We start from the raw sequence: 14,481 nt of genomic DNA, 5'->3' as shown, positions 1-14,481 counted from the left end.
GGGGTAAATGGGACCTAAAAACAATACGTTAATAAACCCAGCCGACTTATTGCTAACTCTTCTATAAATAAATCTATGGGAAAGAAAAGCTCTCAGCCTGCTAACAAGAGTGTACAAATCCACAAGGGCCGGGACGAGGATTCAAACCTGCATCCGAGAGCATCCCAGACGCTGCCGTAATCGACTGAGCTACGACATGGTCAAAAGGAGTTGAAACCGAAGTTCTACTGAACTTACTGGATCCTGCAGCCTCTCCGAGGCACAAACCAGTGTTAGTGTAACAAGAATGTGAAGTTTTCTACGTCCATCTAGTTCCACCCGCTCCTCCCCAGAACTAGTTGTTAAATAAGCACTTTACCTTGACTCCTCTGATCCAACACTTGTCCACACGTGCCACACTCCTGAAAAAATATTTTTTACATATATTAAGGGCAAGTATAAGTAATTATTAAAATAAGGCACCAAACCGGGAAGGCTATGTAGCACCAGGGTAAGTATAAAGTTTATTTCAAATACAATCGAGTAGGAAAATACAATTATGAATTTCAAGAACACTGGAACCAATCACTGGAAAAGGTGTAATTGCAATGGAGATTAATTACAGATTGTATCAACAATAGCGAGTAGGCAAGACTGATAAGACTGCAATAGCCTAATGGAGTACATTTTTGTCTTGGACTCATGAGGCTATGGTTAAGCATCAATGTTCTTTTAAAGTTACATAGAAACACATTACCTTATTAGGGTCTTCCACTAAAACAAACCTTTAGCTAACCTTAGATAAACGTACTGTGTATTATTAATTTATTTAGCTGTCTATTGGCCTAAATTATATAAATAACATGTTTAAAACCTCTCAAGTACAGTATATGGTCTATGAGCACTAAACCAACGTTGGAAGCCTAGTGATTACATTGTCAAAAATGACCATTTACAGGTGAAACCATTTTATATCGCAGAGTAAACAAGATGCAAACAATTAACATCTTCCATCTATTAGATAAACAATTATCTAGTCGTCCCTTCACTTTCTAGTGTGTGGTTTGGTCAACATATTTCAGCCCCCGTTATTGTGACTCCTCGTCTGCAATTATCTTCCCCATTTATCTGCACAATTGCTATCCTGATATGACCACTCCATCGCCCTAGTCGTTAACACTAAACAATCTAGGGTGACTTGTTGCTAAACATTATATGCCACCTTTAGCTTAGCTACAAAACACGTTGTGCATATTATCAAACTACCTTTAATGTCATAATGCAACAGTTTGCGCGCTCAAAATACAGATAGACAAACTCCACAGGAACCGTAGGGGAACCTTTGACAAGCCGCCTGCTTCCTGTTGCCGTAGAGGGCACTACGGACAAATGGTGGCTCTCTGGTAAATTTAAGTCAATATTACCTAGGAGTTATGATGTACCAGCCATTGAACATCTGGGACTCACAGTTAATATGAAAACAATCCTTAAGAATAGTTAAACGAATCTTTGACTTAAACGAACAACGTTGAATATTGAACTGTACGAGTCTCTGTTGTGGTCCCATCTGGCCTACTGGGTCCTAATATGGAAACCTCACTTCAAAAACACATCAATGATTTTCCGCTTTGGAGAAAGTTCAAGACAGCAACAACAATCATGCCAGAACTTGTTCAACTGTCACTACCACGAATCAATGAAGGATTAACACTATAAATGTTTAAATTGTTGTAGATTTTGATAGATTAGCCTATAAATTGTCCTAGAAATTACTTACTTAATATTATCTGTTAGATTAAGGACCTGCCCGAAGTGCTATGCGTACTAGTGGCTTTACAAGAATGTAAACACATAGTGCTATGTACTCCTTGTCACCTGTCCTCTTAAAAATAGCGTCGCTTTTGGTCGTTTACCCGTATGGCCGAATATGGACGTAATTTGAAAATGAAAATAAATTTGGGATTTCTTTTTCAACAATAATAACTTAAGGGTCCTCTGATAGGTTAGGTGGGCAGGAAATTCTCATAAAGTTTCAAAACGTTATGAAAAATGTTAATGGAAAGAATCCTCTTCTAAGCTGGCCGAGTAAGCCGGGCGACTCAAACAGAAAACGGAACAGTACGTCACTTTTGTGAGTCGATTTCATTTCAAATTACGTCCAAATTTGGCCATAGTGCCGCGCATACCAGCCAAAAGTGACGTTAGTTTTAAGAGGACGGGTTGATCAGAAACCCAATATAACTTGTAGTTATATAAATAAATAAATAACAGCCGAGGCCTTTGTAATACTGACGAAGTTGGAGGTCATTAATACAGACCACTTCTCTAAAATGTCATATTTGACACAGACAGGCTGGACAACAGCTTCAAGCTCAACAAGCCACAATGTAACACAGAAAATAGATGTGTTGTTTCCCCCATAGGATTATTAACCCATGAACCCGCTTAACCACTCAAGTCGTAAATGCCGAGTCATTCCTCTTGTTCACAATATACACAAGACAAATCCTCAATAAAATAAGGGTGGAGGGAGTAGGAAGGCTGACCTTTGACAAGATGCCGCCGTCCTGTCCCCGTCGAGGCCACTGTAGATGGTGGCCCTTAGGTCAATTCATCATAGGAGCCCTTCTCCTTCCATCATTCTCAATCATGCTCATCATATTAACCTGCACCCCCTCAATTCCCCCCCCCCACCATCTTCACACAATCTGTGGCCAAAATTTCTCGTTTCATTTAGATTTTCATGAAAATATGTCGAAGATTTCTCTTTGGGTTGTTTTAAGGGGCCTGACAGCCGAGTGGACAGCACTTCGGATTCGTAATCCTGAGGTTCCGGGTTCGATCCCCGGTGGAGGCTGAAACAAATGGGCACTTTCTTTCACCCTGATGACCCTGTTTACCTATCAGTAAATAAGTACCTGGGAGTTAGACAGCTGCTATGGGCTGCTTCCTGGGGATGTGTAAGAAAAAGAAGGCCTGGTCGAGGACCGGGCCGCGGGGACGCTAAGCCCCGAAATCATCTCAAGATAACCTTAAGATTGCTGGCTAACTATTGGCATGGCTATTAAGGCCACCACAAGCGCCCCTAATGACTTAACTAGCGGGTACACCTATGGCTGCCACCTGACAATCACCTCTATATTTTGTCTAAATACATAAAATATACAAAATAATAACGAATAACAACATGAAGTACACACCCCGAACAATTCTTTCTATATTATGATTGAGTAATGATATCTGTAACACATTTATTTTTTTTCACTGGTAATCAACATGACCCTTGCCAGGCGGCGGCTGGTCGACAACTGAGCCACACGTTAAGAAGCAGGACTCCCAGACGCGCCACTCACCCTTACTTCACTATAATATCTTAACTGTCAACCTCTAATACAGTTAAGCATCTGACCACCAGAGGCGCTACTGCTCCCCTGTTATTACGCCATCCATATAATGATTGCTCTCATTATTCATTGTTGCAACGTGTAAATACATTCAACACACTGTAGTGACAGTGTCAGATGCAGGCGATGAGTCACAATAACGTGGCAGAAGTATGTTGACCAGACCACACACTAGAAGTTGAAGGGACGACGACGTTTCGGTCCGTCCTGGACCATTCTCAAGTCGATTGTGAAGAGGAGGTAGAGACAGGCAATAAATAGGCAAGAGAGAGCTGAGGAGGAAAGTATGGTGTAGGGGATAGTAGTAATAATGAGAACTGCAGAAGGCCTATTGGCCCATACGAGGCAGCTCCTATTATAACCACCGAAAGAGAAGGAGATAGTAAGAATAAGAAGAGGATAGCAAAGGAGCGTAGGAGAAGATAATGCACAGAAAAAGGTGAGAAGAGAGAAAGAAAAGGAAAGAGAAAGAAAGATAAATGGAAGGGGTAAGCTTATGTTAAGTCACGTTTGTTAGAAAGTTTAGAGCATTTGAGTATATACTGTGAAAGGGAGGAGTCCACAGCAACAAAGCCAGGACTCAAGTTCATGTTGGGTACATTGTGTATCAGAGCCAATTCTACAAGACAGCGTCTGTGTAGAGGCAGGAAAGATTATTTTGTAGGAAGACCAATCAATGGGATGATTAGAATCCCTCACATGGCAGAAGAGAGCATTGTTAGTGTCTGCAGACTTAACACTTCTCTTGTGTTCTTTAAGTCTGTCATTCAGTGTGCGGCCAGTTTGCGTAAATGAAATTTTTTTGACCATCATTGTTTGCCGTGATCGCCAACATGGTATTTAGAAAAAGTTGATCTGCTGCTGACCTCTTGCTAAATCTCTCCACTAAGTGACATTAGACGCTGGATGAATCATAGATCAGCAGTGTTGTTGATCTAAATATAGCAAGTGCATTTGAGTGGGTCTGGATTAGTAGGAAAGCATCACGCACTAGCCCCTATCAGTCACCATTCTGCAATATAAACAAAAATCCCCCATGCTTTCCACATCACTTGTAATACAGGAAATATGGAGTGGATTAACAGGAATGAGAGAGGACCAAGTCAGAGAGAGAGAGAGCTGAGGGTCAAGGAAGTCTATGTTCCCTCTCTATTACAGGCCAAAACAAAAATTCATACCTTGGATTAATTTCCAACTGTGGCTGCAAAAGTGAGTATCTGGTGTCTTCGGGTACTGTGTAAATTGAGTGTGTACGAAGTGTCTTGCTGCACCCATCTCTTCCACAGTGATGACACATGGATGCGACTCCAGACGAGAAGTAGCCTTCACTCCCCAACATCGTCCAGCCAACACAGTTTTTAGCCAGTCCATAAATTCATTTGCTTGGGAACGACGAAGACTACTCTCAGCTGACACTGTAAAAAAAATTGGACACAATTTATATGTTATATGCAATAAAAACCCAGAGTTGAATGTAATGAAACGCCATTTTCTGGGTGAGACCTGGAGGCTCCCCGGAGCTTACTAGGCTGATATGCTAATGTCAGCCTTTGGCATCAGTCATGTGTATGGAGTTCTGTTGACCTACCGGGGACCACGAGGCAGAACCTGGCCCCCGGTATGGGGAGCAATGGCCTATAGAAACCCTCGTGTGGTTGGAAGCATTCTATGTCTGCCATCGACCAGGTCAGGCACCCAGAAAGGTAAGCATCCCAAAACAAACCCCTATTCTGGTGAAATTATTGATACCACAGGCCGAACAAGTGGATAGAACTCCCCCTAAAAGAAACGAGCATGACGTCACACGTCGCCGTGCCGCTTTCTGCACAGCTGGTGGGAGCCTCAGACTCCCTACGCCGGCTATCCACCCTTCAGTTCTGAGGCTGGATGTCAAAACATGCAAAAAACTGCCGACCAGAGGGAGGGAGGGAGGGATGCCGGGGAGCCTCCGGGTCTCGCCCAGAAAATGGCATTTCATTACATTCAACACTGGTTTTCTGGAGGGAGCCCCTCCGGCTCTCCAAAGCTCCTCAGAGCTACTTACCAAACGACAAAAACATGAGGGACTTACCCCAGAGGCAGTTGGCACTCACCCCTCAAAGCGAAGTCGAGACAACTGGCTGCAACCATCGACCCAAAGCAACACAGGCCTCGGATCATTGACCAAGTAGCGCGCTGCCAGGACCCTGTCCGACCGCCCAAAACTCCGCACCCAAATCTCGGCCCAAGACATGTTACCGAAGACGGCAGCAATGAGCAGCAAATTTACGAATGACGTGACCACGGGAATAGACCGTAGGCTGGCTAGACAGAATAACCCTACAGACGACCTGGGAGACCCGAACCCTGGAAAAGGGAAGGAGGGAGACCGGATCAACCCAGAACGTGTCCCCAGACACAGAAGCCGTGGCGTGCAAAGGACGGTGGAGAGCCGCAACCAGACAACACATGATGCACCCACAGCCTGACCAACCAAGCATCAACAACCCAAGGACCCCTCCGGAAAGCAGCCATCTCATTCTTTGCCAGAAAAGAAGAAGTGGGACAAACTGCAAAAGTGCCGGTGCAAATCCTGAGGCATTACGAGCCATTGTACGGCATCGACCCATTGCAGACGAAGCCACCCCAGGTGGCACATGCAACCCGGCCTCAGACTCCATCTATGGCCTACCTCGACCAACTCATGTGCATAGCTCTCTTCCTGGCCAGAGCAGAGCACCCGGACATTCTCTGAGAGCCAATCTGGAAGGAGCTCAAGGAGGCTCAGCAAGCCTACGACAGAACCCAAGTGCCGACAGGCCCGTAGGTAATCCACCACAAACAATGCCAACAGCGAGGGAAATAACATGAAGCTGCAGCTCACTAACTTTTGTGAGAAAGGGCGGAGCCAAAGATAGGCATCAAGGGGCTCAAAGTCGAGACCCTTTAAAACCTAGAACACTTTCCCAATTCCACGCCACTCCAGCATGCAGGGATCGGTAAAGCCGCGCCAAGAAAAGTGAGAAAAACAATGGGGTGTCAGCTAGCCAGAACGACCGAAAAACCTTGAACTGTACCAAATAGGATAAGAAGGACCTGAACTCAAAACAGGCCAGGGCCAAAGCCAAGGAAAAAACTGGGCCACACAACAGAAGCTCATGCTCCTCCAAAGGGGAAGACATGAGGACAGAAACCTCCAGAAAGATGCCTATCCCCAGGGAAACCCAAAGGAACCCCGAAAGCAAAATTGAGAGGGAGTCGAACCCAAGTCTAAAAACGTACAGGTATGAAATATCCCACTCCTGCATAAAAATACCATGCATGTATGAAAATACCTCCCCCCCCCCCCAGCAGGAGTATGAGTAGCCTGGGAGAAGCTTCGGCACAGCTTGTTTTAACAAAATAACTGGTCACACAGACCACAATGCATCCCACCAACCAAAACACTCCCAAACCAAGGAAAAACAAAGACAGATTTACTTATTAAAGGTTTTAATATATTTAATTTATTTAATAACACAGATTAAAGGTTTACCTTAAGGGCGAGGACCACCACAAGTGAGGAGGCCCCCCTGAAAGGAGTGTTGACTGAATGCCCCCAAGGAAAGATAACCTTCACCATGCAAGGCTAGTACTTACAGAGCGCACAGGGAAGGAAACCCTGAGCACATGCAGTTCCAGTACACTAAACTCCTGGCTCACGCACACATCCCTATAGGAACACACACCCTCAAAAGCAAAAACACCAAAGAAAACGGGATACCAGAGCCAGAGCAAAGTGACTACCAGGCCCGGACATCAGTATAGAACTAGACTCTACACGACCTGGCTGACCCAGGCAGGTGGGGGGGGGGGGCAGACTAGTGATGGGGGAGGGGGGAGCAGACTAGTGAAGAAGGGGGGGGACAGACTAGTGAAGAAGAAGGGGGGGGCAGACTAGTGAAGAAGAGGGGGGGCAGACTAGTGAAGAAGAGGGGGGGCAGACTAGTGAAGAAGGGGGGGGCAGACTAGTGAAGAAGGGGGGGGCAGCAGACTAGTGAAGGGGGCAGGGGGCTAGTTTTAAAAAATTTTGTTTTCATTGTGGGGGAGTTCGTTTGGGAAATTTTAGGCTACGGTTTCGTTTTAACCATGCGGTAGTCTGTTTTGATTTGCTTATCTTGCTAGGAGCTTTCCCTTGGATGGTGAAAAAGATGATAAACTTTACAATTATTTAAAGTGTTCACAGGCCATTGCTCCCTGCTCCTCTCTGAGGGGGGGGGCAGGATCTGGCTCATAGTTGTTTTGTTGTATAAGATTCGTTCCTTGGAACAAAAAGTTCCAAGTAGCACGGGCTATGGTGAGCCCGTAGTGGACTTTTTTCTCATAGTCCACAGAAGGCCAACAGAACTCTGCAATTGATGACACCTAGTAGTATGGCACTTATTCAGTGTGATAGCTTCAGAGAGCTGACAATTTCCCTCACAGAAAATACAATAACAAAAGCAGTATTAAAAATAAAATTAATGATTTGAATGCACTTGTGTGCAAAGATTCAATGGGCATTATGGAATTTTAATTAATCCAGATTGTAGATGAATGTAGACAATTGGAAACTTACGAGAACAGAAAATTATGGGACACCAGTTATTTCACATTAATATACAAAATTAAAAGAGGAAGGGAATTAGCAGTAATATCAGAAATTTTTTAAATTTTCACCAAAGAATGAATAAAAACTCATGAACATAATGTTTTTCTGTCTTCTTAGCAGCCAGTTAGAAAAGTTATACAAAAGTTGTTAAGTTTCTTACTTCCTTCGTAATCAACTGCTTCTTTATCCTGACGCTTTTCTTTCTCTACAGAAACAATTTTCCTGTTAGTGAATTCCCGTAGCTGCACGAGAACTACTACATCATAGGCCTCGTAGCAGAATAACACTTCCACATTGCGTTCCTGCACAGGAGAAAAAAGAAACACATTAACTGTTATATCCTCAGTATCATAATTCTAAGAACTGTTCAGCATTGCAAACATCACTAAATTATTGTATTGAGTGGAACACCTTAAACCTAAATGGTTCAGAGATTAAGGTGTGGATGAACAAGTAAGTCTGTTTTAGACCTGGAACAGTTCCACACCGGCTAGTCTTAGATGATATAACTACTATTTGAGTCTTATTATTTCCACAACCTATTTTTTTCAGGGGAAAGCCCCTAGTGGCTCCCTGAAGCTACTATACTGATATAGTGCCAAACTACAAGGTGCCATCAGTTGTGGAGTTCGTATTGACAGAACCTGACCCACCTCACAGGTGCAGGGAGCAAAGGCAGTTATGAAAAAAATTTGTCAACTTATTTCTGTTGCCACCACCAAAGCAAGGCACCCAGAAAGTCAATGGCAACAAAATAGACCACAGCCTCAAAAACCACCAAAATGAACAACAATGTAAACAAACAATTGAAAATTCATGAAACTTGAGCTAGCTCATTTGCCTCCACCTCCCTCAACATTTGGGGGAAGGAGGGAGGCAGTCAGGTGTCAGCCAACTGCTCCACCCTCAGTTCTAATGCTGATATGTATGTGCCTAGTTCCTCTCTCATTGTTCTGGCTCTGGTCTTGGTTTCAGCTCAGTGGTGTTTTGCCCTCGAGCTTTTTGCCCTCATTCCTCTAAGGGGGGTTTATTTGTGCCATTCCTGACTTATTAGGTTTACCTAGTGTCTAGGCATGGATGTTCCCCTTTTTGGTTTCTCTCTTGCTCTTTCTGGTGGTATTGGGTGTTAATAGGGGAAACCTATACAATTATATAGGAGTTACCACCATGGCTATAACAGTGCCCTGGGCATACCTGCAGGGAACATTCACCCTGCAAGCCCTGGAAAACCCCTATGGGTTTGGTGGTCCTTGTGATCCACCCACCATCCCTGCTCTCACTTCGAGCAAATTTCTGGGTTGCGCACCATCCATGCTTTGTGGCAATGTTCAGTTTGTCCTGCCTCCACTGCTACCTGTTGGGTCTGTGACAACTTGGCCCTGAGTCATGAAGGGGATGCTCCCTTCAAGTTGCTCTACTCTGCCAATTTTGGAGGGCTTCTGGCAGCAACTGCTGGTGTCTTTAGTTCCTGGATTGCAGCAGTCAAGGTTGTGTCCCCGGTTTGAGGTCCGGGGCTAGCAAATGATGCTTGGCTCATGGAATAGGCGGTGATTTTGTCCATACCTCCTTTTCCTTCTTTCTCCTTTGGGCAGGGGGTTTGCCCTTCTTTTTCCCCTGCCCCTGGCCCAGTAGCGAGTTTAGGGTTGGGGTTTTTCTTTGGGATATCCCTTCGGCAGCTACGAGGGTTGTCCCTTTCAATTCGAGTGTAGACACAGTTGAGCCTTCTCATCTTGCCAAGGTTTCTGGGAACTCCTTTTTGTTCCATCACACAAAACAATAAAAAACCAGCTTTGAATGTAATGAAACGTCATTTTCTAGGTGAGAGCCCGGAGGCTCCCAGAACTATCCAGGCAGATATGTATACAGTATTATTACACTTTGGCATCAGTGTGAATGAAGTTTTAGGCCTACCAGGGACCACGAGCAAGAACCTGGCCCCCTCAATGAGGCACGAGGAGCCTATAGAACTGCACATGTGATTTGGAGCATTCTATGTCTGCCATTGACCAGGCCAGGCACCCAGAAAGGCAAGCGCCTCAAAACAAGTCCCCTCTTCTGGTTAAAACCACTACTGAAACTAACGAGTGGACTCAAACTCCCCAAATGAAAACGAGCATGATGTCACATGTGCCATATCACTTGTCTGCTCAGCTCCCCCCCCCCACCCCCGGGAGGGGGAAGGGGGAGCCCCAGACCCCTCATGCCAGCGATCCACACCCCAGTTCTCGGCTGATGTGATAAGGCTCAGTCGTGTGGCTCCAGCTCCAGATTCTCTCGTTGTGCTATGCCTTGTGTTCAGTACTGCTCTTACAGTGGCGTGTGAGCTGGGAGTAATAATCTAATATTCACAGGTACTCGGGCTGCATGTGCTTAGGGTTCCCTTCCCTGAGTGCCCTGTACTGAGTGCTGAGTGCCCTGTACTGAGTGCTGAGTGCTGAGTGCCCCAGCCCTTGGGGACTGGAGTTGTCTTCCACAAGGCACCTTGGGAACTACCTCTGTTGGTCTTTTGCTGCTCGGTAATTGACCGCCCTGGGAGTGTTGGGGTTTCCTCCTCGCTTTTTACCTTGGAGTAACTGGTAGTTTTTGCACTGGTAGGAGCACAGGGTAACTGCGCAGCTAGTTTTCACATATTACAGTGGCCGGCTCTGTTCCTTCTGGGTACCGTTTCCTCTTGCAGGGTTTTTCTTCTTTCATTTTTTTTTGTGCATAGTGGGGGGGGGGCCTGCTTTTGTACCTAGTGGGGGGGTCTGCTTTTGCACCTAGTGGGGGGGCCTGCTTTTGTACCTAGTGGGGGGGGGCCTGCTTTGTACCTAGTGGGGGGGGGGCCTGCTTTTGTACCTAGTGGGGGGGGCCTGCTTTTGTACCTAGTGGGGGGGGGCCTGCTTTTGTACCTAGTGGGGGGGGGGCCTGCTTTTGTACCTAGTGGGGGGGCCTGCTTTTGTACCTAGTGGGGGGGCCTGCTTTTGTACCTAGTGGGGGGGGGGCTGCTTTTGTACCTAGTGGGGGGGGGCCTGCTTTTGTACCTAGTGGGGGGGGGCCTGCTTTTGTACCTAGTGGGGGGGCCTGCTTTTGTACCTAGTGGGGGGGGGGGCCTGCTTTTGTACCTAGTGGGGGGGGCCTGCTTTTGTACCTAGTGGGGGGGGCCTGCTTTTGTACCTAGTGGGGGGGGCCTGCTTTTGTACCTAGTGGGGGGGCCTGCTTTTGTACCTAGTGGGGGGGGGGCCTGCTTTTGTACCTAGTGGGGGGGGGGGCCTGCTTTTGTACCTAGTGGGGGGGGGGCCTGCTTTTGTAACTAGTGCGGGGGGGGGCCTGCTTTTGTAACTAGTGCGGGGGGGCCTGCTTTTTGTTCCCCTGCCCCCTGTATATTAGGATCTTGACCTCCTGGGCTCGGTGGTTCCCCCTGCTTGGCCCCCGTGTGTGGACACGTCCCGGGGATTCAGTTTTAGAAATTTGTTTGGTAGACTTGGGTGCCAGTTAGCAGTACCCTGGCTGGGCTTACCCTTAACAAAAACCTGTCTTAGGGCCCTGGGACGCCCTGTAGGGGTGAAAGGGGTCCAATGGATGCGACCCCTGGGTCTCCACTCACTTTTTGAGAGTTTGAAGGTTGCTCTGTCCCCTTGTCTCAGGGCAACGCTCAATGTTTTTGCCTCCGTTATGCTGCCTGTAGAGTAAGTGACACCTTCGACTCCGAGTCCTGCTGTTACGAATCTTACTAGGATTCTAACATTACTCCTGATGCTTATATTACTATTGTCTTGTTCTATAATTATTATAGTATCAAGTTGGATGATATTAGATTCTTGTATATTTATATATTGTAGCATGCTGTTGTGTGCCTGAGTTGCATTATATTGTATGAGGCTTTTGCAAGTATTTTCATGTTGTTTCTCCGTGTGGGGGGTTGACCATATTTGGATGTGGCCAGTGTGGGAACTTGATGTCAAGCGAGTGAGTATAGTTCAACCTTGACTAATTCTTATTATTGTTTGCCAGTAAATTATATTGAGTAATGTAACATTATTATATACTCTTATGATTAATAATGATTTGAATATTAGTACTACATTTTGTTAGTAGAATTTCTACAATAGTTTATGTAGATGTTTAGTTGATATTGTGTAGACGCCTGCCCTGGGATCCGACGCTTGGGCAGAGGCTGGCAGCTTTGGTCGAGAGGAGACATGTTTTAAGTTAAGTCCTTGGTAATGGTTATTTTAGCTAATACTCGGTTAATTCTCTGGTTAGATGATTGTGTATTTTCCCAAATTAGAATTCATGTGCTGGTGTGATTGCTCATTGCTCAATAAGGATTTTATTTATATTATTGCATGCTAAAGAATATTTCTGACTATTATCTGTATTATTTAATTGTTATGTTTGTCAACCTTAGCGTAGATACATTGTTTCCCCAAGTTATGCAGTGTTTTATTCCCCTTTACCCCTAGACACCTGTTGGCAAGGGGTACGCCAATTACTGAAAGCAGCGGAGGGTCACATTTTGCCCAAACCCCCTGCTGTTTTCCAAACATCCCAAATTCAATACCTGAGCCATATTTTGGATCCAAATTCAGGCTCTCTGCACCTATTCGCAGTTTGAAATTCCGACTTTTTATACCAAAAATCTGCCAATTACTGAAAGCGGCGGTGGGTCACATTTGCCCAAAACCCCCTGCTGTTTTCCAAACATCCCAAATTCAATACCTAAGCCATATTTTGGGCCCAAATTCTGGCTCTCTGCACCTATTCGTAGTTTGAAATTCCGAGTTTTTATACAAAAAATCGGCCAATTACTGAAAGCGGCGTTGGGTCACATTTTGCCCAAACCCCTCTGCAGTTTTCAAAATATCCCAAACATCCCAAATTCGATACCTGAGCCATATTTTGGACCCAAATTCTGGCTCTCTGCACCTATTCGCAGTTTGAAATTCCGACTTTTTATACCAAAAATATGCCAATTACTGTAAGCGGCGTTGGGTCACATTTTGCCCAAACCCCCCTGCAGTTTTTAAAATATCCCAAACATCCCAAATTCGATACCTGAGCCATATTTTGGACCCAAATTCTGGCTCTCTGCACCTATTCGCAGTTTGAAATTCCGACTTTTTATACCAAAAATATGCCAATTACTGAAAGCGGCGGTGGATCACATTTTGCCCAAACCCCCCTGCAGTTTTCAAATATCCCAAACATCCCAAATTCGATACCTGAGCCATATTTTGGACCCAAATTCTGGCTCTCTGCATCTATTCGCAGTTTGAAATTCCGACTTTTTATACCAAAAATATGCCAATTAATGAAAATGGCGGTGGGTCACATTTTGCCCAAACCCCCCTGCAGTTTTCAAAATATCCCAAACATCCCAAATTCGATACCTAAGCCATATTTTGGACCCAAATTCTGGCTCTCTGCACCTATTCGCCGTTTGAAATTCCGACTTTTTATACCAAAAATATGCCAATTACTGAAAGCGGCGGTGGGTCACATTTTGCCCAAACCCCCCTGCAGTTTTCAAAATATCCCAAACATCCCAAATTCGATACCTGAGCCATATTTTGGACAGAAATTCTGGCTCTCTGCACCTATTCGCTGTTTGAAATTCCGACTTTTATACGAAAAATATGCCAATTACTGAAAGCGGCGGTGGATCACATTTTGCCCAAACCCCCCTGCAGTTTTCAAAATATCCCAAACATCCCAAATTCGATACCTAAGCCATATTTTGGACCCAAATTCTGGCTCTCTGCACCTATTCGCCGTTTGAAATTCCGACTTTTTATACAAAAAATATGCCAATTACTGCAAGCGGCGGTGGGTCACATTTTACCCAAACCCCCCTGCAGTTTTCAAAATATCCCAAACATCCCAAATTCGATACCTGAGCCATATTTTGGACCCAAATTCTAACTCTCTGCACCTATTCGCAGTTTGAATTTCCGACTTTTTATACTAAAAATCTGCCAATTACTGAAAGCGGCGGTGGGTCACATTTTGCCCAAACCCCCCGGCAGTTTTCAAAATAGTCCAAACATCCCAAATTCGATACCTGAGCCATATTTTGGACCCAAATTCTGGCTCTCTGCACCTATTCGCTGTTTGAAATTCCGACTTTTTATACAAAAAATATGCCAATTACTGAAAGCGGCGGTGGGTCACATTTTGCCCAAACCCCCCTGCAGTTTTCAAAATATCCCAAACATCCCAAATTCGATACCTGTGTTGTAATCCACAAGTTAGTAGGAATTATTAGCTAGAGGATCATTACTACAACACTTAACGAATGATGAGTGGAAGTACATGTGGAAGTACTCAGTTAGAGAGTCCCCTTGCGCTGTATGTCCCAATGGTCGTGTTATATGATTTTATATTTTGTTTCGACGAGATTATGATCCGAGTTGGGAGAGATTATGTTGTTACTAATTAGGTGCTAATCGGGAGGCGTCCTTAAGCCTATACTTGGTCTATTAGTGTGTGTGTGTAATTACCTAAGTG

The 14,481-nt window shown here is 45.1% G+C and overlaps 1 protein-coding gene across 1 annotated transcript in view; it reads right to left on the bottom strand.

The window, feature by feature from the left end:
* Positions 1-298: 298 nt before the first annotated feature.
* The window catches only part of LOC123773300 (heat shock protein 75 kDa, mitochondrial-like), a 25,902-nt gene continuing 11,719 nt past the window's right edge, over positions 299-14,481 (bottom strand). Inside the window, exons 2-4 of the mRNA XM_069318188.1 lie at positions 8,153-8,294; positions 4,562-4,798; positions 299-401 (exon numbers count right to left, since the gene is read on the bottom strand). Of these exons, the coding sequence (XP_069174289.1) occupies positions 355-401; positions 4,562-4,798; positions 8,153-8,294 (426 nt within the window). The 3' untranslated portion in view covers positions 299-354. The remainder of the gene's footprint in view (positions 402-4,561; positions 4,799-8,152; positions 8,295-14,481) is intronic.

The sequence above is a fragment of the Procambarus clarkii genome, chromosome 89, assembly GCF_040958095.1.
Source record: "Procambarus clarkii isolate CNS0578487 chromosome 89, FALCON_Pclarkii_2.0, whole genome shotgun sequence".
Taxonomy (NCBI): Eukaryota; Metazoa; Arthropoda; class Malacostraca; order Decapoda; family Cambaridae; genus Procambarus; species Procambarus clarkii.
This window is presented reverse-complemented; position numbering and strand designations above follow the sequence as displayed.